This window comes from Mustela nigripes, chromosome 17 (genome assembly GCF_022355385.1).
Source record: "Mustela nigripes isolate SB6536 chromosome 17, MUSNIG.SB6536, whole genome shotgun sequence".
Classification (NCBI taxonomy): domain Eukaryota; kingdom Metazoa; phylum Chordata; class Mammalia; order Carnivora; family Mustelidae; genus Mustela; species Mustela nigripes.
Genome location: NC_081573.1, coordinates 30537643 through 30565184, shown reverse-complemented (window position 1 = coordinate 30565184; position 27542 = coordinate 30537643). Strand labels below are relative to the sequence as shown.

The following is a 27542-nucleotide window of genomic DNA, read 5'->3' as shown; positions in this document are numbered from 1 at the left end:
CAGTTGTAAAGATATATATATGTATAAAGATGTTCACCAGGGCGCCTGGGTGGCTCAGTGGGTTAAGCCGCTGCCTTCACCTCAGGTCATGATCTCGGGGTCCTGGGATCGAGTCCTGCATTGGGCTCTCTGCTCAGCAGGGAGCTTGCTTCCCTTCCTCTCTCTCTGCCTGCCTCTCTGTCTACTTGTGATCTCTCTCTGTCAAATAAATAAATAAAATCTTTAAAAAAAAAAAAAAAGATGTTCACCAGAGCAGTATACCTGATCTCAAAACACCGGAAATGCATTAAAGCACCGAAAGCAGGGGAGTAACATTTACGCCATTTTTAAAAACCACATCTCAAGGAATATTTAATAAGGGAAAATGCTCAAGATATGAAAGTATTAAAAAATGGTATTAAACATTGTATCTAATATGGTATTTTCTAAAAAGAAAAAAAAATCCCCATGTATTTCCAAGCATAGAGAGACTAGATGGAATTAAACCACATGGTTATGAAGAATATTATCTCTGCAAGGTGATAATATGATTATTTGTATTTATACTTTCCTATTGTCTGTAAATTCTTTAAAGTGAACATGTACCATATTTCATCAATTCCAAGGGACATATTTCTTCTTCCTATTTAGTATCTCTGAAATTGGACTACATCTTTAGATTGATGGCATCTTTGACTGGATGGCATATATTACCACTTTTGTATGGAGCAATAAAAAAATAAAAGAGTAAGTATCATTATTTTAGATGGATCCAAAGGATAATGTTCAATGAGGAGATCCTCAGAAAAGAAGCATTCATTCCCCAAATGAAAATGATGGCACCTAAGCATCAGTGAAGGTAGTATGAGCTCTGGATGGTTCTGTAAACCTTCCCCCAATACAGGACTCCACAGGAGGGAAAACTCTCCTACAAAACCAAGTACAGAGGTGAAGATGGCCTCAGGATACACGACTTTCCCCCTCTTGCTTCTAAATTAACTTTTATGGAATGCTTAGTTTGTTGTTGGGTTGTAAAGAGACTAGATTCTTGAGGTTAATCATTCTCTTTCCTTTTCCAAATATGCAAAATGAACTTTAATCCCACTTTGGCATGGGTTGCCTTTAATCTTCCAGACTGTAACTCCTTTCAAGAAAGAGGAGGGCAGAGAAGTTTGGGGAAACAGAAAGATGAGAAGGAACAGAGCTTGCTTGAATGAGTAAACCTAAATGAGCAGTCTTCTTCCCTCTCCATCCTGGAAGACACAGGACCATCATGTCTGCCTGCTGCTTCAGTGGGGACCAGAAGTGCCCTAGTAAAGCAAATGAACAAAACACAAGCAGCCACTTAAACCTCTTGGTTCTGGTCCTCCCTATGCCTTTTGGCCTTCCCTCTTAATTTACTCCTATCTCACATCTAATTTTCCATTGGTACTTGAGGCTGATGGCTGTGGTTTCTGACTAATGCCTGAGGAGGAAAAAAGGATGTTCCTTCCAAATACATGCTAAGCTCCTGTTATGTACAAGGCATTAAGTGCTGTGTATAGTGCAAGAACTTACAGAATACAGTAGTGGCTCTCAAAAAAAATGTAATTCTAATAGATAAGACCTCTGTACCAGTCACTGCAGTCCAGAGGGAAAAAAGAACTATTGCAGCCACAATGACTGGTTGGCGACCCTGCCACTGTGGCTATTTAATTTTTTTTAATGTCGTCTCAAAGAAATATACCGAGATGGAAAAAAAAAAAATAGCCGAAAAGGTGGAAGGAACAGTGTAAACAAAAGAGAAGGAAAATGATTGGGCTGTAATTTAGGTCTTTTTAAAAATTTTTCAATGCTTATAGGGCCTAGAAGAATTATTCCACAGGAATAATTTGAGGAATCTTCCATCATGGGTTATAATGCCTGGCCTTGAAATGAGCTGCATGGACTGTGTCAAGAAGGGAGAACTCATTCCTACTCTCATCCTGAACTGACACCTGCAACAAGATCAATTAAAACAAAACAAAACAAAACAAACTTCCTTTGTGGCCATTCTTCCTATCTTTGCAGAAGTGGCAAAAAACACACACAGGATATGCAATCAAATTAAAAGTCTGAAAAACTTCTTTTCCACAGTTCATGCTTTTAGGAGTTACGTTATATAGATTACGAGCCAAAGAAGGCATATTAATTAAGACTGCCAGCCAAAGGGAGAACTCCCACCCAATCAACACAGATGCAGATTTATCCTAATACAGCATGACTATGACTAGAGAAAATATGAGAGAATAAAAGGATCTCAAAATTCATAGTAACTCACATTCTCAGCTTAAAAGAAACCAACACATTTTTGTTACCTTTAGTAGTTTTTTTAATAAATGATTTGGAAGAGAATGAATGTACAGATTGATTTGGACACTGTATCGATTAGAAAATTCTGTGATGTCGTATGGTCATTTGGACTAGATATTAGCAAGCAAAGCATGGGTCACTGAAGGAATGGATTGCCATGGAAAATTATTAAAGCTGTCTCTGGAGATCCCCGAGTATTAAATGAATGCCCCCCTGTTTGAGGGGGGACTTCATAAACTTTTCCAGCTAGGAGCTTTCAAGGACAGAATAAATATTTCTTTTGACTATATGTTTATTTATATTTTTTTAAATATTTTATTTATTTACTTGACAGAGAGAGAAAGAGAGATCACAAGTAAGCAGAGAGGCAGGCTAAGAGAGGGAAGCAGGCTCCCCGCTGAGCAGAGAGCCAGATGTGGGGCTCAATCCCAGGACCCTGAGATCATGACCTGAGCCAAAGGCAGAGAACCACTGAGCCACCCAGGTGCCCCTTCTGTATACGTTTATTGCCATGATTTGGGGAGGGGCAGTGTACCAATCTTTGGTTTAGTCATCCACTCATTAATTCAAAAATTATTATTAAAGTACCAGCCATGTTCAAAGTACTGTGTTAGGTGCTATAGAGGTTACACATCTTTAGAAACCTAAAATAGGGTAGATAGAAAACCTTTTTAGAAAATTCCAAGAAAGAGAAAGAAGGACATGACATCCAGATAAAAAACAGAATAGTCAAGGACCACCAGGGGAAGAAATCTTACTATGATAACTGTAACTAGTGGGTTTGAAGAAGTAGTAAGACAAAACATCATGAACATCATGTGACAAAGGGACAGAACTATGGCATTATTTTTTCACTAAGAATAAAGAAAGGCAATTGCACTTCCAGGGGGAGAGGGAAAGCCACACAGGAAAGTCTTGGTTCAAATACAAAGCAAGCTAAAATGGGGCATGATTCTGGGCCTCTGATTTGGTATAAAATCTTGACCTGACATTTGTAACAGTCCCTTTCAATGGGACAAGGTTAATGGTTATTGTAGATTCCTATCTTCTATTTATGGACCCAGTCACTTTATTTAGTTCCTCAATAAAGGACATATTAGGTACTGGATTTCAAATTTCAGATTCCATGTACAAAGAGAGCACGGCAGTCTTGCCAAAATTATACATCTGTGTGTAGTAGACATTATAATCCTCAATGATGTAAAAGTAATGATATGGCTGAAGGGAACTTTCATCCCCCATGTTACATCCTAAAAGTCAAGGAAGAGTCTATCTAATTATCGGTTGTAAGAAAATCAACTACAATAAAACTAAACTAAACTAAAAAAACTGAAAGTAAATGTTAACTAATAAAACTTAGCAAGAGTGAGGGGTGAGTGGGGGGGGCTCAGTGGGTTAAGCATCTAAGTTCAACTCAGGTCAGGATCTCAGGGTCCTGCAATACAGCGCAGAACTGGGTTCATCACTCAGCTCGGAGTCTGTTCGTCCCCCTGCCCTTCCCCTATTCCTGCTTGCTCTACTCTCTCTTTTTCTCTCTCTCAAATAAATAACTAAAATCTTAAAAAAAAAAAAATAGTAAGAGTGAGAGAGTGTAAGAGCCATATCCCCATTTTTCACTTTTCTTCATATTTTTCTTAATAGAGGAACAGATAACGCTTCAAGCTGTTGGATGGAGAGAGCAGTATTAAGCATATGTTTATGAGTTAAGGAGGCAATCACTTAAAGAATAAAAGGCAGGGGCGCCTGGGTGGCTCGGTGGGTTGGGCCGCTGCCTTCGGCTCAGGTCATGATCTCAAGAGTCCTGGGATCGAGTCCCACATCGGGCTCTCTGCTCAGCAGGGAGCCTGCTTCCCTCTCTCTCTCTCTGCCAGCCCTCTGCCTCTCTACCTACCTGTGATCTCTCTCTGTCAAATAAATAAATAAAATCTTTAAAAAAAAAAAAAAAGAATAAAAGGCAAATGCACCAAAAAGCAGTTATTTCTGAGAAATGGAACTTGGGAACAGGTAGCATGGAGTTCTTCGCTTTCTGTTTTAGATCATCCTCAATGTTTGACTTTTTATTTCCTAGTCCATGTGTTGTTTTTATAAGAACGATACCAATATGAATGAGATACTGACAGGGAATGATCTCCAGAACCTATCATCAGGGTGGAGGGGGAAGCAAGTAGTAGATTGATAGAATATATATAAGGTCCCATTTGTGTGCTATTTTGTAAAGTAGCAGCAATATATATGTAAATCATATTGGCATAACCATATTTCGGCTAATGTTCACAAAAGGACAAGATAGGAAAATAAAGGAGAACTTCCAAATTGTATTCTATATAATTCCATACTATCCAAATGCTTTCCAATGAGAATATATGGTATGATGTATTACTTGTTCAGCTATTTATTTATTTAATTTATTACTTCTTCAGCTATTTTTAATATTTTTCAGCTATTTTTTCCACACTTTGAAAGAAGAAAGGTCCCATGACTATGCAATTAGTAGAGCTGCACAATTTGACAGAAAAACGAACAGCTCTGGTCTCAGAAAAACCTGCATTCTAACTCAAGCTTCACTAGGTCCATCACCCTGAACTACTTAATTTACCTCTCTAAGCCTCCTTTTCTTTCTTTCTTTTTTTTTAAAGATTTTATTTATTTATTTATTTGACAGACAGAGATCACAAGTAGGCAGAGAGGCAGGCAGAGAGACAGGAGGAAGCAGGCTCCCTGTGGAGCAGAGAGCCTGATGTGGGGCTCGAGCCCAGGACCCTGGAATCATGACCTGAGCCGAAGGCAGAGGCTTAACCCACTGAGCCACCCAGGCGCCCTTTAAGCCTCCTTTTCGTTTTGTGAAAGTTTTTTTGAGATAGAATTCACATACCAATCAATTCACTCATTGAAAACGCACAATTCCGTGTATTTGAGCACGTTCACAGGATTGTGGGACCATCACCACAAATGAATTATAGAGCATTTTTAGAACCCTGAAAAAAAAATCCACACACCCATTAGCAGGCAACCCCCATCAATTTTCTTTTCTGGCAAAAATACAGGGATCCTAGAGAGAGGACAGGTTACTTGCCTGATGGACTTACTAAAAGAAAGAACATATATCAGAGCCTCCATCACAGTGGCCCTCAGCAGGCCCTCAGCAGGCACTCGTGCTCCTCCAGTAAAATTCAAGACATCGGTGACAGAGAAATACGCACAAAGATTGGATACACAAGGAAAGTCTAGGAGATAGGGAAACCCCTCCAAGTACGTGGGAATCCTCTCCTCAGAGCAAATTCCACGAGAAATGTCGTCTCCCCAATGCTAGTGAATACTAAAGAACCAGGTGTCGAGACAACAAGCACAAGTCTGAAACCATCAGCATTTGGGGGCCTACTTTCAGAGTAAAAGGTTCAGGAGGACAGATACATCCTCAACCCTGCAAAAACACAAGAAGTGAGAAGCAAACACCGTAGTTGCTGAGAAGGTAAGAAGAGCGTCACGAGGTCATATTGGAAGAACAGTTGAAACTATGCTGTCACGTTTCTGCTTTTCAAAGTGAAAATAAACATGACAGGTGCTCATTTGGCTGTTCGAGCACTTTCCACCGAAATGGCAATTCCTCGAGCCTACCGACTGCAGCCTGAAGTTATAATTTATTGCTGTTTCTCTATTATTCCCTTGCCTCGGCAGAAAGCAGAACCTAGCACCTACGTTTCAAGACCCATGAGAGGTAATAAAGTATAATTATTGAGAATTTATGATTAAGCCATAAATTATAGGTACTTTTTACTTCAGCTGGTCAGTCAGGACTTGGGGGAGGAAGGGAACGGGGTCAGAGGAAGAAATAACAAAAGCCTTTTCCTTCGAATAAAATGTCTGAACCGGGGCAGGATTGAGGGACACCTGGACGATTTACAAAGATACAAAGATACAAAGATACCACAGTCTCCAAGTGAAGTCCCAGAGGAGCCCCCGTTAAGAGACTTTAAACTCCTAGAAGCCTCTGTTCTCCCTGCTCACAGGGCAACAGACTCAGACCAGAGTGCTCGTGTTGATGCCAAAAGTAGAAGCAGGACGTATTTTCAGGTTCTACCACATCAAACGCTCACTGTGCTCTGGGTCTGGCTGCTCAGAGCCACGGGTATTTCAAAGAAGGTGAAACTAATCCGTAAAACGCGGCTGACCAGGCTCTGCTGGTAAACTTAGCCCTTGGCCAAGGTCAGAGCATGGTTACCCCAGAGCTCTGATTTGACGCTTCTACCCCTCAAGAAGCAGTTAGTGAGATGGCCCTTTCTTGGGGTGCACTTATGTGGTCATGGAAATAGAGGTATAGCACAGTGACGTGCCAACCTGGCAGAACTGGGGGCCCGAAGCAGGATAAGAACACAATACTCGGGGTGCCTGGGTGGCTCAGTGGGTTAAAGCCTCTGCCTTCAGCTCAGGTCATGATCTCAGGGTCCTGGGATCGAGTCCCACATCGGGCTCTCTGCTCAGCAGGGAGCCCGCTTCCTCCTCTCTCTCTGCCTGCCTCTCTGCCTGCTTGTGATCTCTCTCTGTCAAAAAAATAAATAAAATCTTTAAAAAAAAAAAAAAAAGAACACAATACTCAGTGCCCTTTTGTCACCCACTCGCCTCACCTAGCTCTCCCATAGTGCCATGGCCCAGCTCCCCATGTTCATGGCCGCCCCCTCCCCATGCAAAGCACTTTCTTGTTTGGCCTCCCAGTAACCCTGGGAAGGGAGTATCAGGCAGAACAGCAGTTGTCCGGGGGAGGCAAGACTGGGGAGAGAGATGAACGGCGCATGGCCAATAGACAAGGCCGTGAGTCTGGAACCTGGTCACCTGATAGGAAACGGCCTTTCAGCATTTGGCCCCAGACTGTGGGTGAAGGAAAGCAAAACCAAAAAAGCAGCAGCATGCATTTCAATTTACACTGCCTTTTTTTTTCTTTTTTCTTTTTTTTTTTGGGCTATGGACATTTTACTTGGCAACTGAAGCTTTGAGATAACTATTTGAAAATGAGATTTAATTTGGATTGAGGGAAACAAAAATAGAGAGGCCAGAGAGAACAGAGTCATGAAAAGTGACAAGGAAAAAGTAATAAATGAAGCGGGGGAGAGCAGATAAAAAGGAGGTTTGCGGGGCGCCTGGGCGGCTCAGTGGGTTAAGCCGCTGCCTTTGGCTCAGGTCATGATCTCGGGGTCCTGGGATCGAGTCCCACATCAGGCTCTCTGCTCAGCGGGGAGCCTGCTTCCCTCTCTCTCTCTCTGCCTGCCTCTCCGACTACTTGTGATTTCTCTCTGTCAAATAAATAAATAAAACCTTAAAAAAAAAAAAGGAGGTTTGCCCCAAATGTTTGCCTAGCCCTCACCTTTGTCCTGACACAGCCCATCTCCACACCCGGCTCCCGGTTAATGAACATAATTTGGTTGATGTCCCCTGAACTGTATAATCTGTTCCACAAAAAACAAACCCACAGTTTGTCTTCAAGCCACTTTTTAAGTCCCTAACTCCCTGGTTACATTCAGTCTATGGAAAACATCTGTGGCAAAGTAAATCATCCTACTCGGAGAAAGACCAGGGTGTATTTTTTTTCCCCCCTCTAAGTGTGTGTTTTGAAGTCCTGGTTGGAAAATTAGTGAAAATTGTAAATCTGTTTGCAAATCCGGTCATGTCTAACTCTGAGATTAGGGCAAAGATTCCAATTTAAAAGTAAAACCGTGACAACCCCAGTTAAGCGTGTCCTCGGGCAGTGCCAGCAGGGCCTTCACTCACGTCCACAGGCAGCGGATTTATTATAAGCACCCGACACGTTCCCCATCAGACACCCCTGGAGTATTTACTTGAGACAGCAGGGTTCAGCCTGCACTTCCTCTGCAGACCAATATATTATTATAAATTGAGCTAAACTGTTTCCTTTTCATAAGTGCTATGAAGTTCAGATTTCAGATATCAGCACACGGCCGAGGTCCCTCCACAGGGCTCCTTGTAGTATTTGGATTCGAGAAAGTAAAGAGGAAAAGGCAGCAAGACACTATGGTTGCTATTATTTTTGTCTGAGTTTGTTTAAGAGGAGATGGAAAAAAGTTCCTTTCAGAAACTGACTGTGACAACTTTAGCAAGAAAAGAGTAATTTTCTTTAATTATAATAAAGAATAAAGAAAATATATTCTAAATGGAGATATTCTAAAAGCACACTTTGGGTACACTGTGCTGTGCCTGGCCCTGATCAGGAAGGTACCAGCCATTTCCCCGATATCTGAATGCAGGAGCTGGGAAATCAGGAATGGATATTAGGTCCTGGACATCAGCTCCCAGAAAGTAACAGCACTTACTTTGGTTTAGCACCTACAGTAGCTAAAAGGACAAATGTATATTTAAAAATGCATATTCATTATAACATATGGTAAAAAGGACAAGGTAATTATTTAATATTTTCATTACTAATCTATTTCTGAGGCAAAGGAAACATAACTTTAAAAACAAAGGGCAAAGAAAAAAGCACACAGAACACTCTCGTCATGCTCTTCTCTTTCCTTCCTGAACAATCTGGTCCCGAAGTCTTTAGGTGAAGCAGAGGCATCATGGTGAGGGAGAGAGGAGGGCCCCGGAGCCCAGGGCGGGGGTTAGCACCCAAGTAGGAGGAGGAAGGGGTGGTTTGACCTGGGTGTCAGAGCCCAGATGAGATTAAAGAACAAGTTCCAATCCACGCACCCTACTAACTGTGTAACCGTGGCTGTGTCACTACATCAATTTAACCTGAACTGATTTTTGTGCAATGTAACTATCGTCTACTTCTTAGGGTTATGGAGATGATTAAAAGAATGCTTGGTTGTTGTTAGTCCCCAGTCACTGTGGTTGTTATTCACATACTACTATTATTCTGGATACATATATGCACAGAAAAAAAGACCAAAACAGGTCTGAACCTGATTTTCATATTCTTCTTTCGTTTCATACTTTTCAGCGTTTCTTTTCTGTACAATGAACATGTATTTTACTTTCATAATCAGCAAAGAACATAAAAAATATTCTTAAATAAACAGATGGCAGGTGAACTTCTACAATGTAGCTACTACTTCTGCATGCAGAAAATTAATATGGCTATTTAGAATGGCAACAAATGACTCACTTCTTTCAAAGTTACAAACTGCTAATAGAAAGTCCTGAACAAACAAGGAGAAAGTCTCCGACTGGTAACATTATACAGTTAACACCTCTCTAACAGTGACACGTGTCTCTTTTAACAAAGACAGAACAGGACTCAGGATCTTCAGCAAACCAAAGTAGCAGGTCCTTAATACTGTTTCATAATCCAAGTGATACTGGTCTTCTGTTTAAGATAGTGTTATAAAATCTCCTTCTAAAGTAAATCCACGGGCCCCTGGGTGGCTCAGCTGGTTGAGCGACTGCCTTCGGCTCAGGTCATGATCCCGGACTTCCAGGATCGAGTCCCACATCGGGTTCCCACCTCCTTGGGGAGTCTGCTTCTCCCTCTGACCTTCTCCTCTCTCATGCTCTCTCACTCATTCTCTATCAAATAAATAAATAAAATCTTAAAAAAAAAAAATTAAAGTAAATCCACTTCAGTGATTTTATTTAGAGCTAATTTATTTAGAGAAAAATATAAAGTGAATTTTATTCACTTTATTTTTATTTTATTATTTTATTATTTATTATTTTATTCACTTTATTTTTAATTTTATTCATTTATTCATTTTATTTATATTTATTCACAAAAATATAAAGTGAATTTATTTAGAGAAAAATAATACATAAATTAACAGCATAGGTAGCACAGGGATATGGCAAAAACCTTGAGGCTGACGTGTAAATGACTGAAATTTGGAAAATGCTTAATGCAGTAATGACCTAAAGAGCTAATCCACACTGTGATTTTCTAGAAGGCAAGGACCTAGTTTTATCCATCCTCCAGAACCTTACACAGCATGGAGGACACAGCGGGCCCTCTATATATATTCAATTAATTGAGAAATAACTCTTCTCATAAATATCCACTTTGAGCCTTGGCGCTCCCCAGTTCTAAAGCCAATAGTGATTAGATTCCTCCAGGCCAGTAAGCGTGAGATAAACACTGGATAATCAGGAGTTAAAGCCAATGACAGAATAAACCCAGAGAGGCTTTGTGAGTAAGAAAGGATACCGTCTCTGTGCTGCGCACTGGAAAACAGGCAGAAAGTGCAAAACCCAAACAAAACGCTTAGAGCGAAGCACCAATAGCAAAAGCTGCACAAACACCACGGCTTCGGTCAGCCCAAGCACAGCGGAAATCCTGCTCTCCAGAGAACTCAGCAACGAGTGGAAAGGAAGGCCCTGCAGACAGGTCAGCTGCGCCTGAGAAGAAACACAATTCCAAACGGAAAAAACTTTCACTAAGGACTGACAGAGACGGGGAAATCATCCGAATACTTCACACTGATAAGCTCATCCGGATGACTGAGTAACTGACGAGAAGTCCTGAAAACTCTTTAGCACATGTGGGGAACTCCGTGTGGGGGAGAAAATAAAAGCAACTTTTACAAATGAGTAATACGTAGAAAAATGAGGGATTTAAAACAAACAAACAAAAAAACTGGTTCCAGGCAGAAGATTCATAATCACTATAAAATACCTAAAGAGCTTGTTTCAAAAGACACATTCGAAGGGCACCTCAGTGGCTCAGTCGGTTAAGGCTCAGGTTATGATCTTCTGGGTCGTGATATCAGAGCCCCACGGTGGGCACCCCACTTGGTGGGGAGTCAGCTTAGAGAGTCTCTCTGCCTCTCCCAACTCACTTCCACACACACTCTCTCTAAAATAAATAAATAAATCTTAAAAAAAAAAAAAAAAAGACACATTCCAAATACGTAGCCAATCTAAAACTTAGACACGAGAGCACTGATGCAGCTTTGACCCTCCTAATTACCAAGCATGAAGTAGCAGTCTCCTTGGTGAAGGGGTATTGCCAAGCCAGGAGTCTCGATGTCCCACGAGATCTTAAAACCGACATGCCAAATATCCGGATCTCTGCCTTCGAGCTGAGGGTCTTCCTCACTTTCCTCTTCTGGGCCTGTCAGAAACAGAAGAGCCAGATCAGAAAGGAAATGTCTCATCTCAGGTTCTGGGTCTTAAAATCATTAGCTCAGAAAATATTAAGTTTTAATAAAAAATGGATAGGAAATAAACTATATCCTTTTCTATCATATTTTGTGAAAAAACACATTCTTTCAATTATTTTTAACACATCCTTTATTCTTTAATCAAACAAATATTTAAATGATGAGGAAATAACCACACCACAAAGATACCAAGAACAATAAAAGATGATTTATTCAATTCCACACAAATAAATAATATGGATTAAATGAACAGTTTTGTTTTTGTTTTTGTTTAATATTTTATTTATTTATTTGACAGAGAGAGATCACAAGTAGTCAGAGAGGCAGGCAGAGAGAGAGAAGGAAGCAGGCTCCCCGCTGAGCAGAGAGCCCGACGCGGGACTCGATCCCAGGACCCTGAGATCACGACCCAAGCCGAAGGCAGCGGCTTAACCCACTGAGCCACCCAGGCGCCCCTAAATGAACAGTTTTTAAGGAACTTTTTAACTACCAAAATCATCCCCAGAAGGGAGAAAAGCTAGTGAAACCATAAAAGGTAAAGAGGAAGTTGTCAAAGAACTCTCTCAGGATAACACAGATGTCAAGAGTTTCAAAGAAGAATTCTACCAAACAATTAACGAGTGGGTTATTTCCATATACTTTAAATTGTTTAAGAGCATAGAAAAAGAAAAGTTTCCAAATTCTTTTCCTGAAGATAGAATAATATGTATCAAAATCCAAACACACACACACACACACACACACGCACACCCCTCGTATCTGAGAATCAAAGCAAAATTCTTAAATATAGGGAAAGAGAACCCAAATCTAACAGCATATTAAAAGAATAATATTCCATGACCAAGTAGAACTTATCACAGGAATACAAAGATAGTTGAATATGCAAAGGTTTATACACATATACTTACACACACAAAAAAAATCACATTCTTAGATGAAAACAAAGAGTCACCAGAGATATACAACATATTCAATAAAATACATCCTTCTATAATCAAAACATCAATAAAATCAGGTGGCCAGGTTCCTTAACACAATAAAATACAGAGCTCTCTCAACCACAAAGCCAGCATCATATTTTAACAGGGAAACATTAGAAATCTTCCCAAAGTCAAGAATTAGGAAACAGGATCCTTTATCATCACAATGACTCATCATTACTCTGGAAGGAATGACCAACACAAGTGTGCTCTCTGGAGAGGCATAAGAAATGTGCCCTAATAAGGCAAAAGAAAAAGGTTTTTTTCATAAGAAAAAGTGCTTTTTTGCAAACAATATTATTATTTACTGCCAATCAACCAGGACAAATATATCCCAAGCAACAGAGTATTGTCTGTAAGAAAAAAACTTTAAAATTTATTGAAGGACACAAAATAAAATTTAAATGAATGAAAAGACAGTATTATGCTCTTGGGATGTAAAACTGAACACCATGGGAACGTCAGTTCTTCCTAAATTTGTCTATAAATTTGTCCATAGTCAGAGAAATACTTTTTAATATATAAAGAGCTACTACAGCACATCAATAAGATAAAGATCAATACTCAAACAGAATAATGGGCAAAAGTTACAAAGACAGAACACATAAAAGGAAAAAAGAAAAATATGCAAACATTTAGAAGATGTTCAAACTTAGTCATATAAAAGAAATTCAAATTAAAGCCACAATGGATATTTCTAATTTACCATATAAGAAAAGAACAAACATTTTGATAAACACAGTGTCAGTAAGAATACAGCACAACAGCATACTCACATTCTCTGTAAAGGACAATATGATGATACTTACCAAAATTATAAATGCACAAACAGTTTGAACTTAAAGGAATTCCACATTTCCACTTTTAGCAATGTATTCTTAAATTCTTATTTGCAGAGGTTGCAAAATGACTTTTGAGCAAGGCTGTTTAGTGTACCACTGTTTATGAAAGCAAAAGATCAGAAATGACCTAAATAGGGGCACCTGGGTGGCTCAGTCAGTTAAGCATCTGACTCTTGATTCTGGGTCAGATACTGACCTTAGGGTCATGGGATCAAGCCCCAAGCCAGCCAGTCTCTATGCTGAGCATGCAGCCTGCTTGGGATTCTCTCTCTCACTCCCTTTCCCTTTGTCCCGCTACCCCCGCTGACGTGCATGCATCCATGCCCACGCACTCTCTCTCTTAAAAGAGAGAAAGAAAGATAGGGAGGGAGAAAGAGGAAAGGAAGGGGAGGAGGAAGGGGGGAAGGAAGGAAGCAAGCAATCTAAATATCCATCAATAAGCTTCTGGTTAAATAAATTATGAAATGTCCAGGCAATAAAATACTATGTAGCCACTAAAAGTAATACGCACTGATACAGAACTACCTGAAACATTTTTAAGAGAAAGAAATTGACAGGCTATAATCTGTGTAAAACATACAAACATATACACACAGGTGTTTATATATGTACAGGTAATATTTTAGAAGGATATTCTACTCTAGAAGGATACTCGCAACTGACCTTTCTGGGAGGACAATGTGTCTGGGGTACAGGAGGGCAGAGACACATGAACAAATTGGAAAGTGTGCTCTGCCATGTAGGCAGTCCTACAGGGACTGCCCTATATAAAAACTTGTAAAAGTTCATTTACAAAATATTTATTAAGTACTTACTACATATGAGGCACTGACCTGGGCACTTGGGCTCCATCAATGAATAAATCAAAGAGCTTTGCCCCTGGCAAGCTTTCTTTCTAGTGAAGTTATAAATGTTCATCTCTGATGACTAGAAAAAGGAGAGTTTAAATTCCATTAGAAGCTAGACCCAGTCTTTAAGGGGTGGGTCCGTTTTTCCATTTCATCCCCATTTAGGGCCCTGTTCACTGGCACACAGAAGGCATCCAGTTGTACTTAACTGCTTACTTAAAAACAAAATGCTCTGTTGACGCCCATTCACAGTCCTTTCTGAGATAGATGGCAGGAAAAGAAAACTGTTAATTGAAGGGGAATTTAAAAAAAAAAGCAACCCTGCAAATTAAATCAAATAACATAATAAAGCATGAATCTGTTCATTTAGCATAGGTTTTTACAGTAAAGAAGTTTAGGGAGCCTGGGTGGCTCAGTTGGTTAAGCGACTGCCTTCGGCTCAGGTCATGATCCTGGAGGCCCCGGATCAGGTCCCGCATCAGGCTCCCTACTCAGCAGGGAGTCTGCTTCTCCCACTGACCTCTCTCCTCTCATTCTCTCTCTTTCTCTCTCTCTCTCTCTCAAATAAATAATAATAAAAAAAAATCTTAAAAAAAGAAGTAAAGAAGTTTAGAGGAGAGACATGTTTAGTGAAGTTCCAAATGGGTCGAACAGAATTCTTTGAGAAGATCAAATTTGAAAGCCAAGTACGGTCTAGATTCCCAAAGCGTAGAGTAAGGAATGCTGAAGGAAGCCAAGAAGATGTAAAGCTCCCTGTAACACATGGGCAAGGAAGCATGTTTCACCCAGGGTGTATAATATTCAGGTCATCCACATAAACCAAAAGTACAAGCACCCCAGATGGTCCATCTCCATATATGGAATTCCTAAATCAGAACATGCCACTCTACAATAACTATGCATAAGGGTCAAAGGCAATAAAAGAAGCGGGGAGAGGAAGAAAGCCCCTTTATAATTATTAATTCACATTACTTTGCACAGGTATGGTGGAAAAAAGAAAAACACAACAGACCAGTGTTCTGGGAAATTCAGGGAAGGAACACTACTAAATGACCTTTAAGGACACATCCAACTTTGGATATTCTGAAATCTGATATTGCCACAGGGCGCCTGGGTGGCACAATGAGTTAAGCGTCCAACTCCCGGTTTCAGCTCAGGTCATGATCTCCAGACCTGCATCCCTGCATCGGGCTCTACACTCAGAAGGGAGTCTGCCTGAGTTTCTCTCTCCCTCTCACTTTGCCCCTACCACTCTCAACTCTGCTTTCTCTCTCTCTAAAATAATATATAACCTTTAAAATCTGATACTGCCATTTTAAAAGAATCTTACCCTTTTTTTTCCTGTTCGTTATTTCTGATCCGTTTTCTCAAGCATTCTTTAGTTAGGAACAACTTTTAGCAAGTTTTCTTTAAGAATAAAGTCCTACAGTAAAAAGTCTAAAGCCACTTTTCTCCACTAACCCCAAAAACATTTAAAGGAGAACCCTCTAGAACAGGAATGATAAATACCTTACATATCAGAGGACACAACTAACTCACTGGTCATGGCTTTTGTGAGCCCTGGTACAGAATTATCCGGAATTCTCTAAGCTCAAAAGAGAGAGTGGTATAATCAATTACTGATATCTGTCATTGGCTCTAGAAGGGGGAGTTAGGCACCAGCAAAACTAAATATTTGCCATTCGCATCTGATGACATTCTCTAGGCATGTCTTACTTATAATACACTTATGCCTGAAAATTCTGGAATTTGCAAAACTAGATCTTAACGACCAGAAAAGAGCGGGCAAAAGGTATACAACTTGACCTGCTCTACGTTTTCTTAACAAAACTAAGTTAGCTGTGAACCGAGAGAAGCTCTTTGCATAAAAATACAAAGGTCAAGCTACTCTTGAATTACAAGATCTGGTATCGCTGAGCCAGTGCAGAGCTAATAAACAGCTGTCCCTTGTAGATGAGGCAAGTGCTCTCTGAGAGCGTCTGTCCCCGTCAGCCATTTCCCCGCATTAGCCAAACCTCCTGGCCCCTACAGGCATTTACATCTATGAACTTTGTTCCAGCCCACAGGGAAACTGGGCCTCTTCACCTGCTTACACAAAGTACCTGGAAGACAGTCAGGCCCATCATTTACACACTGTCCAAGGCCGAGCAGCTAAGACACAGATCATAGAGCCCACAAGGTCGAAAATATTCATCATCTGGCCAGCCGCTTACTCAGAAAACCTTTGCCCAGCCCTGCTCTAGAATCCCGGTATTGTCATTTGATAGAAATGTCTACTGCACGTATCAGCAAGGAAGCCAGGCTGAATAATACTAGCCAGGTGACTAATACTAGCATACAACATAATAAAGTCATTAATGCTAAGTTATTTGATAAGCAGATCAACTTAGCAAAAGAATACAGCTCTGCCAAATCATGTGTTTATATTTGTGATACCCTAGGACTTTCGGTGGGTTCCTTCTGGAGATTCCTACTGACAATGGAGGTAGCAAGTAGCACCAGGAAGAACAGAAATTTTTTTTTTTTTAAAAGATTCCATTCACCCACTTGACAGAGATCACAAGTAGGCAGAGAGAGAGGAAGGGAAGCAGGCCCCCCGCCAAGCAGAGAGCCCAACGCGGGACTAAATCCCAGGACCCTGAGATCATAACCCGAGCCAAAGGCAGCAGCTAAACCCACTGAACCACCCAGGCGCCCCAAGAATAGAAATATTTTAAGACGTTTTTTCATATGTCTCTCTCTCTCTCTGGTGAAACCGACTATGAACTTTAAAAACAGTTTCTAAATGACAATGACGAGGAAGCTGTTGTGGTTTCCAGAGAGCGTGGCTGGTGGGCTGGTTGACAACTTTCCCCTCTATCTCCCACCAAACCCCTCGGCCCAATATGGCACCAGTAAAGTCTGGAACGACAGAGACGGTAATTGCAATCAGTGTTTCCTGATGCCGCCCATAAATCCAGCACCTTTGAAATGTGCTCATTAAAATAAGGTTTTCTTGAGGGTTTGTTTCCCTCTTGGGCTGGGTACGGAGAAGGGAGGGAAGCTGTTCATCTGATAAATTTTTTATTGCATAAGTAGAGTGTTGCTCACTTTCTCAATAAAATTAACTTGTAATTATCTAGAGCAACTGCAGTTGATTACTCTTGCCTCGTGTTATTCTGGAAACAAGCAGAGGCAAGAGGCCCCTACTTGCCTTTAAACCTCAGTAACACGGAAAGGACTGTGAGTGTCTCAGGTGTGCCTGATGCATTTCTAGTTCCCACTAACTAAACTGCTAAAGAAGTGAAAGATGTGACAAAATACAAAAGAATGCCCAGTTTAAAACACCAACTCCCCCACCCCGATTTCTTTATGTTAGTTTTTGAAGAACAATTAATTCCCATTTGGGAAAAGATAAATGCCATCCAGTATTTTGTTTGTATTTTTTAAGCTGTATGCAACCACTGTCGTATAGGAAACGAAGACAGAAACCTGAGCATGAAGGAAGAGATGACAGTTCCAGTCAAATAAAATACAGTGCTTAAAATTTTGTCCCCTGTTTAATAACATATCCCATTCTGTATGTCAATAATTCCCCTGATGTGTAAATATATGTTCATCGTCACTACACATTAATAGCCCAGTTTCCTATTCCCTATTCCCTTGGCCAAATGCTAAGATTTCTAAGACTCTGGCCTCAGCAATTCTATTCTGTTTCCTGAACCCCCATACCCAGAAGGGCTTCAGCAGCAGGTCCCTTCCTATCTACATCCCAGATCTTGAGGCAGGAGAAACCCAGAAGTTGCAGCTAGTCAGCTGGTATACAAAACCTCATGATGCTTTCTCTGGGTCCTGTGCTAGTCTGTGATATTCCAGGATCTGGGACAGAGAATCTGTTTTGAAAAAAGGTAAAGAGTCAGAAGGGAAAAGGAGAAGGTGTGAGGTTGGGAAGATACCTTCGGTGGGGGGGGGGGGGGTGGCCTAATGGGTGTACAAGAACATAATTAATTCTTTAGAGTTGCAAGTGTATCATGTGAATGACATACTATGTCATACATGACATACATGTCATGCAAAAGAAGAGGCTGGCGGGGTGGGGAGGCAGAAGCCAGGACACTTTGCGAACCACAGTCAGGAATTTAGACTGAGGGCAATGACAGACGTGAAAGACGTTTTCATAGGTCAGATCCTATGATCCAGTTTTTCAGAGTGATCCCTCTGGAAGGCAGACACTTCTGTGTGCAGACCTTGCATAATTTTTCTGGACAGTTTTCCAAAGTAATGGCAAATGGCGTAAGCCAGAGAACATTTAGGAAAGACTCCTGAAGGGCATGTCCCTAAGAAAAGAAGGGCTCGCCAAGGAGAAGCTGTCCTGGGAGATTTCTACAACTTCACCACGCTTTCCTTGATGGGTTGGGAAGAACAAGCAGTCAAGGCCTGCTGCAGACTTAGAGCAAATTCCCTCCCAGTCATTGAGGTATGAATGAATGGTCTCAAGAAATGAATTCAGAGACGTTTGAAGTTGGGGGGGCTACCTAATCAGTCGCAGTTCATAGTCTATAAGAAGAAGCTGGATGCTGCTCTCAGATGTCTCAAAACAAGCAATTCAGGTCAAACATAGTCCCGTGACACAGAGAGATTATAAAATTAATCATAAATGTTCTGGGATTTCAAGAGAAATGTTGCAAACTCTTTCCCAAAAAGTCTAAAGCCTTTCAACACGATGTCTGGCTCTTTCACCTTTCAGATTAAGCATTAGGAAAAAAAAAAAAAAAAAAAAAAGATATATTCACATACATAGGAGAACCTTATTATATCACGTTTCATGGACTTGGGAGGAAAAAGCAAAAGTGATAAAAGGAGAGAAAAATTGTTCTGGGGGCTCTTGGCTAAAGCTTCAAAACCATTACATTATCTGAAGTAAAATATGAAATGAAAAAAAGGAGCAAAGTTACTTGTCAAATAATACATTCTCTAAACAAGATCTTCTAACAATAGAGCTTGTAACTCTTTGGGCAGCCTCAGGAAAAGACAGGGTGGTAGAGATTTACAAGAAAACATCACTTTGTAAATAATGTAAAAAGGTAGAATCAAACTAGATTAATCAAAAAAAGATAATTATTTGTTCATCTAGCTTCAGGCAAAGCTTTACCCAGAGTTCAAGGCACCTGTCCAACACCCAGCTTTTGTCCTTCTCAAAGGCCATAAAAAAGAAAAGGTGTGGCCACAACAGCTGGGGGTAGGCATTTAGGGGCCGCGAGAAATTTGCTTGCCCCAAGGGAGGAAAGCAATAGCTCAAGAAGGGCTATGAAGGGAAAGAAACTTGAAACTGACCACACTACTAACTGTTGAAATGAGGTCCACTTTCGGAAGCCAGTGAGACCTCTGGGCTTCCTATTAAATGAGCCGATTCTTTATCTTTTTAAATTAAGCCTGTTTAGCCCAGGTATCTGCTATTTGCAATCAAAAGAATCCTAATTCTAAACATTAGGTATCGTAGTTGCAGAAATCAGTTATTGGACAGTGGCAAGAACATAGATAAATAGCATAAGCCACTCAAAACTAAAAATACTGACTTTAGGCAAAAAATACTCTTCTACCACTATATGCACATACAAAGAAGGATACAAACCACACCTTCAAGGAGCTTACAATTCCAATTCATAATTTAAATATGGACAAAACTAATGTTTGGCCTCAGAAGCCAGGACAGTAGTTACTGCTGGGGGAAAAAATACACTGGAAAGAAGCATATCTGGGGTGCTAACATAAATGATGTCATTCAGCAATACAGGATTCAATTGCCCAATTAATGTCCTAGATAATAAAGCTTATTCCACTCCAGTCTGTCCTCATCTCTTACTCATCACACAAATACATCGTTAAAAATTCAGCCATTCTTGGGTAAAATATTTTCAAATCACACATCTGTTCAGAGACTGAATGCCTACAATATACAAAGAACTCCAAAAGTTCAACAACTGAAAAAACAACACAATTCAAAAATGGGCAAAAAACTTGAAGAGACAAGGGCGCCTAGGTGGTGCAGTTGGTTCAGTGTCTGACTTTTGGTTTCCGCTCAGGTTGTGTTCGTGGGATCGAGCCCCATCGGGCTCCACGCTCAGCACAGAGTCTGCTTGGGACTCTCTCTCCCTCCACCCTCCTCCCCCGAAAATGAATAAATAAATAAATACATACATCTTTAAAAACAAAGAAACAAACAAAACTTGCAGAGACATTTCTCCAAAGAAGATACATGAATGGCCAATGAGCACATGAAACAAAGCTCAACATCATTAATCATTAGCGATCAACCAAGGGGCAGGATGAAACTACAGGGGATAATTGATATACGTTCACTGTCTTGATCGTGGTCATGGTTTCACAGGTGTGTTAAAACTCAGGAAACTGGGACGCCTGGGTGGCTCAGTTGGTTAAGCAGCTGCCTTCAGCTCAGGTCATGATCCCAGCATCTTGGGATCGAGTCCCATATCAGGCTCCTTGCTCGGCGGGGAGCCTGCTTCTCCCTCTGCCTCTGCCTGCCATTCTGTCTGCCTGTGCTCGCTCTCTCCCCCTCTCTCTCTCTGATAAATAAATAAAATCTTAAAAAATAAAAAAATAAAAAATAAATAAATAAAATTCAGGGAACTAAACTTTGAATATGTACCATTTGCTGTATGTAAGTTATACCACAATAAAACTACTGAGGGAGCGGGAAGGAAATCAGCCATCCCCTTGTTGGCTGGCCTTCCCTTGACAACTGGGAGATGGCACTGGAGGTCTTCTTTTCTCACCAGCACTGAACACTGCCACTCTTCAGCAGTGAAAAGATGGGTAACATCGCGCAAACATTCCTCATCACCTCTGCCTCTTCTAATCTGGCCCCCCTTCTCTGGGTGACGGCAATCGCCTCTTTCTCCTACTGCCAGCGCTGCCTCCCTCCTTCTACTCAAAACCACAATGGCTCCTATTTCATGCCATGGCACAGACAAGCCCAGTACTTGTGTTACAGTACTACTTCTGTAATAGCTTCCGCCCACTCTGCACCCTTAGTCGTTCCTCTCCGTCTTCACTGCTGTTACTCCCCCTCTTCTCACTCAATTCTATCCCTGCTTGCTGCTTCTGAAATATCTCAACATCCCGTTCCATCTCTGGGCCTTCCATATTCCCTCTACCCAGGCTGGTCTCCTCCCACTCACTCTCTCCTTCCAGGCTTAGCTCAAACGTGACCTTCATAAGGAAGCCTACTCTCCTACTTAAAACTGTACACCCATGCCTCCCCTTCGTTTACAACCTTCTTGTTCATTTGTGTTCTCTCTCCTTGCTAAAACATAAGCTCTGTGAGGGCAGGGATTTTTGCTGGTGGCTATAAGCTCAGCATCTAGAAGAGTGCTTGCCAAACAGCAGATGCTTACTCTTCAATGCATAAATACTTCCACAGGGATTAAATGTGACTTAGACCACCAAACGAGTTTTACTGAACAATGTAAGTGACTTCACAAATAACGAACAGGGACGCCTGGGTGGCTCAGTCGGTTGGGCATCCAACTGCTGATTTCAGTTCAGATCATGATCTCGGGGTTATGAGCCCCGAGTCAGTCGGGCTCCACATTGTAGTGGAAAGTCTGGCTTGAGATTTTCTCTCTCTATCCCTCTCCCTCAGCCCCTCCCGACTTTGCTTTCTAAAATAAATAAATAAATCTTAAAAAATACAAAACAAAAAGAACAGCACATGGCATGATACAATGAAGCAAAGTCAAACGAGCTTTGAGACCTCAGACAAGGATGCCGGGAATCATGGGAAAACATTAAATATCACAGCATTTTTTTTAAAAAAATTACGAATGCTCCCAAACTCCTAGCTGCAGTTACCGTCTAACCTTCCAGGCTGTCAAAGATGAGCTAAGGAAGATGAAGCTACTCATTTCAACGTAAAGTCTGGTAACGAATTTTTTGCCTTAAATGAATTCGACTTTTCCTGAGTCAAAGACATGAAATGGGAGTCCTAGAATCCAAGAAAATTATTACGAAGCCCCTGCTTTCAGCAGGACCAGAGAACCGCGTACTCACAACCATGGACTGGCCGCTCTCCCTTTTCCTCCTTCCACCCTCCCTGGGAAATCTGGGAAACGATACGAAGAATCTGCAATACGTGGCCCTAGTGAAAATTCTTAAGAATTGCTTTTCCTAGAAAGACAATGTTGCAGAAAGCGTTTCCTTCCAAATGTACAAAAAACAGTAACCAGTAATTATTTACCTGGTCCTTTTGAAGGTATTCAAGTCAGAGAATAAGGTGTAGGAGTACATTAAACAAGGAGTTGTTCATGTCTTCTCTGATAGAATTTGTGCACATGTGTGTGTATATGTTTGGGGTTTTTTGGTTTTTAAGATCTGAGAGTAACAAGCATTGCCAGCAAAGCCAGCACTGGAAAATCAAATACTCTGCCAATTTACACACGATTCCCTGAAGCCATTCCTGATTAAATGTTGTACCATTTCAATCTTCTTACTGGGGATATCTATTAACTAGCTTTGCTTGTGAAGCCAATGAATTTAGTATATAATTACACGTATCCTATACAAATTACTTCTCAATGACCTCTACTCACAGAAATAAACCAAAGAGGGATGACTGGCTCATTATAAATCTACAGAAAGATTTCAATGGGAAAAGGTATTGAGAGCAAAGTCCTGAAGGATCTTAAGCTTCACCTGAATTTAATTTCAGCAGGAAGTAATCTCGTCTGTTCTGAACTCCCAATGCATGTTACGTGAACTCCTGTGGCATGTCACACTTCCTTGTCCCTAGGGAACTCCGTGACCTGACCTTGGACACGTCACTGCCGTTCTCCCTACCGGAGTGTCTTCATCTATAAAATGAGATGCTTGAACAAGATGATTTCCAAAAAGTCTCTTTCCAGGTCTCACATTTCCTGATGGCTCAATTACAATCACAGGAGCACACTTTACCTGTCCTTTCAAGGCAAGAAGGGCATTCGGTTTACCTCGGGAGCCTCCCTACTGTCTAGAACAGCCAACTGAACTTCCCTCAGCAATTGCTTGGCAAACATGTTCAGAGACTCAGAAAACAGTACCGTGGTCTGAAATTCCCATTCTCTTTGCCAGCTTTAAGCCGTTCCTAAGCCCGACCATAATTTTTAACCCATATGGCTCTCTTCGAGGCTACCTTTACCATACCTCTGGCAGGATTACAAGGAGGCTAGGGAGGTAAACCTATCACTTGTCAAAAAGTTTCAAGGCACTTGCTTTGGAAATTATCTGACTCAATGTCACACACACAACTGGAGACCCAGAAAGAGGTTCCATTTCACAGAATAAGCTTATCTAATGCATTCCAACCCCGAGAGCATGTGTAGGAAGCTACAAGCAGATGTTGCAGGGGGAGAGAAGAGAGGTGGCAGGCAGAGGGCAGAGAATACTCGACCTGCTACAGCAAGAGCAAGGAGAACATTCCCCTCAACTTTCCAGAAGTGGGTATTTTAAAAACCCAAATGCCAGAGGGAGCCATGCTGCAAGAATAGGAAAATCTGCTCATAAGGCAGTTAGCCTTAACTGTTAGAACTCTGAAGCCAGAATGTCTGGGTTCGAATCCCACCTCTGCTGATTACTAGCTACATACCCATGGAAAAGTTAATCATCCCTTTGTGCCTCAGTGCTCTCATCTGTAAAATGAGGAAATAGCAGTAGTGATGGACAGGGCTGTTATAAAAAGAAAGCAGGTTAATACGTGTAAATGCTTACATCAACACCCCACACAGAATAAGTGCTCAATAAATGAGACCCCTCCCCCCCCAGCACTGCACTTACTATTATTAGATAGAGTTCTGGGATTCTCTGGGATTTGTTCTAAGAGAACAAAGGAATCCTGCTGCTCTTATGGATTCTAATTCCTCAGTTCCTCCTCCCGATGACAGTTGCAAGGATAAACTTTTATGTGTTTATGTATACTTGTATACTTTATCAGTCCTAACTACTCCCGACCACAGAAAGCATTCATTCAAAATTTAAATTCCTTTCTGAACGATATTCTAGGTTTCAAAAAAGACTCGATCACCCACGCTCTGGGAGTACAAAAGGACTATTAAACTGTAGGGCTAAGAGGAGGTGGGAGCACAAAGACATCTTTGTCATGGTTTGAGCTATCACATACCACGGCCTCAACGGCCTTGGCTTCAGAGAGCTGCCTCCTTCAGAAGGAAACTAACAAACGGGATCCATTGTTCCTTCCCACCAGAGTTCTTGGATGTGATCGTTCTTAAATCCCTGGCAACGCCTTAGTAAAGATCAGAGGATCTCAGTTCTTTCCATTAAGACAGCATCAAATCCCCTTCAAGCAATTTTCTCAGGTCAGCATCATTATTTGAGGTGCCAGGGAAACTGGCGAAATCTCCAACTGCTAAACTAGTTCCTTGTTCCGGGCCGAAGACGTGAGGTAAAGCTAGAAGATATTTTAGCTGTCCTGAGGAAATGTCGGAGGTGGGGAAATGGGAAGAAATGTAAAGAGAATCATGAAAACTTCTTTTTAAAAACCCCTTTCATAAAGCAGTCATTTTCATAAACAAAAAGCATACAAAGCGATAATGACCTCCAATTAAAAAAACGTTTTTCGGAAGGCACAGACCCTCCAAAGCTCCAGTTCGTTCCCTGATGGGATGTCTAGAACTCTGGTTTTCCAAGCATCTTTCAATAAACAGGTAGAAGAGATAAAGAGACAACAAAGCTAATACTGGTGTCTTGTATTTCTTTGTCAAATGATCAGGCAAAGAACAAAGTCAGCAATGGTCATGCGCGCCCTGGATTGGCTCAACTGTCTCTTTATACCCCGGGGCTGAAAAACAATGGAGACCCTAAACACACAGAAATGGAACAAAAGACGGAGAAAAGTTCCAGGACGCCACAAAAAAGGTAGCCTCTGATCTCTGTTCCAAGGGGGCCAAATTTCAGAAACTTCAAGAACAAGTTAACCCACAGCACCTCTTTTAGGTCTAAAACTGCAGAGCTGATTTGGGGGGGGGGGGGGGGACGGAGGCTGGAGCGTTTCTTAAAAACAGGCAACTGTCTGCTTACAGAACCCACTTCGACTGTTTCTGGCAAGGAAGGACAGTAGTCAAATCTCTGTGAAGCCAAGAACAAGTCCGTATTTGACAAATCACTCCCATCAAGACAGTGATGTCAACCACAATAGAGTATTTTGGCAAGGCTGGAAATGTGCACCTGTGGGAACCTGGAAAGATTTGACAGATTTTTTGTTTTCCCAGCCCTTTATCAGCAAGTTAATTATAGCAACTGTACAGTGTACGCCGAGCTGTACGGAGAGGCAGCTGTGTGAAACCAAGACGTGGCTCTCCCGGGCAATGATAAAGATGAAGTGACAGCAGTGCTTACACTCGGAAATATTCGATGGGAGCCCAGTGTGGCAATGAGCGAGGTAAGAGCGCTAGATGAGAAAGACGTGCACTCTGCAGATACCTGGGGGTGGCAAACTGAGAAAGGACACGCGACACCCTTGCACGTGTACACACACTCTCACACACGCACACACACGTGCACACACACACACACACACACACACACATGCCTCTGGAGCCTCCAGGGCTGCGTGTCCCCGGAGTGCACTGTACCTTCTTCGCAGCTGTAGCTGTACACGGCCACCGCCGAGCGTTCTACCAGATTCTCGTCGTGGTGCCAGCTCACGGCCATCTTCCCCATGCCGAAGTAAGGCTCCTCCTTCAGGTAGGGCATTTTCTGGGGATCCATGAAATTCAACAAAGTGACGTTGTAGGCGGCTCTGTTCTTCATGTCCAGCTCATCCTGCCCGTCAAAGGACCCCATCCCGACCCTGGGGAAGTCTGGACCTATGCACACGGGCACGGCATCGATGTTGGCTTTCTCCTTGCACGCGAGTTCTTCCAAAGCCTGGACCGTCTCTGTCTGCAGGTAGTCGTTGAGCTTAAGGAAGGTCTGACAGGCGGCCCCGATGCCCAGCTCGTCGTACTTGGGGCTTGTGCCCTTCACCGGCCAGGGCACCGTGAACAGCCTGGTGTTGAGGTACTTGTAGGTATAGCCAGGGTTGCCGATGAGGATGCGCGACACGGGCGTGAGCAGGTCTTTGCCCTGGATCCTGACCAGGTCCCGAAAGAAGCAGCCGTGCTTGTGCAGCGTGAGGAAGGCTTCCTGCACCTCCTTGTGAAGCTCCTCGGGGACGCTGCCCGCCTCGCGGAGAATCAGTTTCGGGTACTTCAGCTGCCACTGAAACAAAACCGAAGCAAGAAGAGGGGTTCAGGGGCGCCTGGGTGGCTGAGTGGGTGAAAGCCTCTGCCTTCAGCTCAGGTCATGCCTGTATCGGGCTCTATGCTTGGGGGGAGCCTGCTTCCCCCTCTCTCTCTGCCTGCCTCTCTGCCTAACTATGATCTCTGTCGGTCAAATAAATAAATAAAATCTTAAGAAAAAAAAAAAAAAGAGGGGCTCATGGAGTGCTGGGAGTTTATCATTTCCAGAACTGTGATGCTCTGTCAGCATTTCGGAGGGGAGAAAAACAAACAAACAAACAAACAACCGGCAGGTAACATTTCTGAACAGGACCCGTATCTCTCCAGCCTCACATGTTAGGTCATGTGACATTGACCATGCGGTCATTTTCAAGTGCCAGCTCAAGGGATTCATCTTTACTATAAACAAAATAATAATCATTTGTGCTCTGATCTGCCCGGCTCCGTCTACAGCCACTTCTCCCTGCCATCAGTCTTCCAAACGCTGGCCCTCCAGACACCCCAAGTTTACTAATTAATGGCTTACTGCCTATTTATTAAGTGCTTACTAAGGGCCAGGTATTATTCTAACTGATTTAGACACATGGACTCATTTGCCACTCACAGCCTTGTGTGATGGTACTGTTACTGTCTCCGGTTGCTACAGGAGAATCTGGAAGCACGGAGACATTGTAAACACTTGCCCAAAGTCTAGTGTTGGTACCCAGTGGAACTGGGCTTTGAAGCCTCTGGGCTTGAGTCTGGTTCCAGGGCGGGAGTTCTAAACCACAAGATCGCCCTGCCTCCCAATCAACAACGAACTTCTATCTCCTCTGATACTTTCCCTGAAGGAGAAGTCACTTCTCATTGGGAATTAGTTACCAAATCCCATGAACACTAGAGCGTGGAGAATTTTGCTTACAACAATAATACGAGTGCCCAGAATGTATTCAGTAAATGTTGAATGAATGAGTGCATAAAGGGGGTGGTCCACTGCGATTGAGAAAGCTGTGATCATTCTATTGGTGTCACTGGAGGAGAATACTGTCAGATGGTCCCTCCTCTCATATGGAAACACAGATTTCTTGCCAAAGTGGCAATAAATTCTTCATTACCTGTTCAGCCACCACTTCTGTCTCCTAGGACTTATGAACGGGTGACAAGCCAGAGTTCCCTGATTCTGCACAATGAAATGGACTTTTTTTTTTTT

The 27542-nt window shown here is 42.0% G+C and overlaps 1 protein-coding gene across 3 annotated transcripts in view; it reads right to left on the bottom strand.

The window, feature by feature from the left end:
- The window catches only part of FTO (FTO alpha-ketoglutarate dependent dioxygenase), a 373847-nt gene that overhangs the window by 226060 nt on the left and 120245 nt on the right, over positions 1-27542 (bottom strand). For all 3 annotated transcript variants that reach the window (XM_059382693.1, XM_059382691.1, XM_059382694.1), the window contains 2 exons: positions 25706-26333; positions 11222-11365 (listed from right to left, as the gene is read on the bottom strand). In XM_059382693.1, the coding sequence (XP_059238676.1) occupies positions 11222-11365; positions 25706-26333 (772 nt within the window). The remainder of the gene's footprint in view (positions 1-11221; positions 11366-25705; positions 26334-27542) is intronic.